The sequence below is a fragment of the Terrapene carolina genome, unplaced genomic scaffold, assembly GCF_002925995.2.
Source record: "Terrapene carolina triunguis isolate 2854851 unplaced genomic scaffold, T_m_triunguis-2.0 Scaffold21234, whole genome shotgun sequence".
Classification (NCBI taxonomy): Eukaryota; Metazoa; Chordata; order Testudines; family Emydidae; genus Terrapene; species Terrapene triunguis.
Window position 1 is genome coordinate 1 of NW_020685585.1, and position 1,894 is coordinate 1,894.

The window sequence follows — 1,894 nt, forward strand, 5'->3', positions numbered from 1 at the left end:
GTGGAATAGCCTTCAATAGAAAAACTTGAGAAAACTCCACCCCCATGTATTTATATAATGGTGGTTAGGGCCTTCAGCTGGGAGGTCAAAGTTTCAGTCCCTGGTCTACAGGAGGTAGAATGGGGAATTGAACCCAGGTCTTCCAGAACACCAGTAATTAACACTGGGATAATGGTTGGAAGAAGGGGCACCACTTCCTCTTTCAGGTAACTTGGTCAACCAAGTCCCATTGACTTGTGCTCTAAATCATTTAGGCACTTCTAGAAATGCCACCTGCATTTTCCATTTCATGAGGAAAAATTTTGTAGTTTGTTATAAAGGAGAAATGCCCATGGTGCTCTCTCAGGCAAGACTTTGTTCTTCCTTGTTTTGTTGCGCGCCTTAAGGTCTGCCTGAGAAGAGTGCAATTATGATTTCTGTGTGTAAAGCAATGGAAGCTGGAATTTTCAAAGGATCCTAAGGGAGTTAAGCAACCAACATACATTGAAATGCAATTTTCACTCAGTCAGTGGAAGCTTTACAGGGAGTAAGGTCTGAGTTAAAGTTGAGATCAAACCTAAGGATTTGAGTTTTAAAAAAGTACATTGGATGGGAATCTTACTCATGAAGGCTTGTCAATCAAGGAAGAAACGAATATCTATTGTCTAGCACAGCTGATCTCAATCAGTGATTCATTGTCCTCCAACGGCCTGTGGGCCATATTTTAAAAGGTCTTTAAGTAACTGAAGACACAGATAAGTACCTAGGACTACCTAGCTCCCATTGACTTCAAAGGGAGTTATGTACCTGGATGCTTTTGAAAATCCCAGTAGGCATCTATCTTTGGAAATCTGGCCATATGGTACTCTTCCTTCTGGCCTGGAGAGAGGAATATTTTGAAAACCAAGAACTGGGGAGACTGGAGTAATGGAAGAAGCAGTACAGAAATGAAAGAATTTGGAAGATCACTGACTAGTTCATTATTACATTTAGCAAAGTTACAAACACTCTAATTTAGTAAGGCAGATAGAGAGACTACAGAATGTACATCTGCACATCCATATACTCACACCATCCCTTGCACGGATTTTATATATGTGGGGGGGGGGGGGGGAAGAGAGAATCAACACTAATTGAGAAACCTGAATTTCCACAATATATTCCTTAGATTTGTTTTAACCTCCTTGTTCTTCAGGCTATAGACAATTGGGTTTAACAAGGGGGTCAAGATGCTGTACTGGATGGAGAACATTTCATCCAGAACCACAGAGGAGACTGAGCTGGGTTTTGTGTACTGGAGAAAACCTGTCACGTACAACAAGCCAACCACAATCAGGTGGGAGCTGCAGGTGGAGAAGGCTTTACGCCTGCACTCCGCAGTGCGTATCCTCAGGATGGTGTAGATGATGTGAATGTAGGAGATTAGGGTGAGGAGGAAGGAGCTCAAACCAAATACCAAAGCAGAAATAAGTAGCACCACTTGATTGGTGAGGGTGTCAGTGCAGGACAGTTGTAACAGAGGAGGCAGCTCACAGCTGAAATGGCTGATTTGATTGGGCTCACAGAAATGCAACTTGAGGGCAAAAATTGTATTAAGAAGGGCATAGAAGAAGCCCATGGTCCATGCACCACTAACCAGCTGAACACAGATCCCTTTCCTCATTGTCTCCACGTAACGCAATGGGTCACAGATGGCTGCGTAGCGGTCATAAGCCATAGCTGAGAGAATGAAAGCTTCAGTACCAGCTGAGAGGATAAAAAGGAACATCTGGGCAATGCAGCCATTGAAAGAAATAGTTTTGTGCTCTGCTAGGAAGTTCATCAGCATATTAGGCACCGTGACTGAGGAATAGCAGATATCAACAAAGGATAAATGGAAGAGGAAGAAGTACATAGGGGTATGAAGGTGAGAATC

General features: G+C 43.0%; 1 protein-coding gene across 1 annotated transcript; it reads right to left on the reverse strand.

The window, feature by feature from the left end:
- Positions 1-1,108: 1,108 nt before the first annotated feature.
- Positions 1,109-1,888, reverse strand: LOC113408649 (olfactory receptor 5V1-like; the record flags this gene model as incomplete). Its single annotated transcript, XM_026662012.1, has 1 exon — positions 1,109-1,888. A coding segment is annotated over one exon (780 nt), but the record flags the coding sequence as incomplete, so codon positions are not given.
- Between the last annotated feature and the right edge of the window lie 6 nt (positions 1,889-1,894).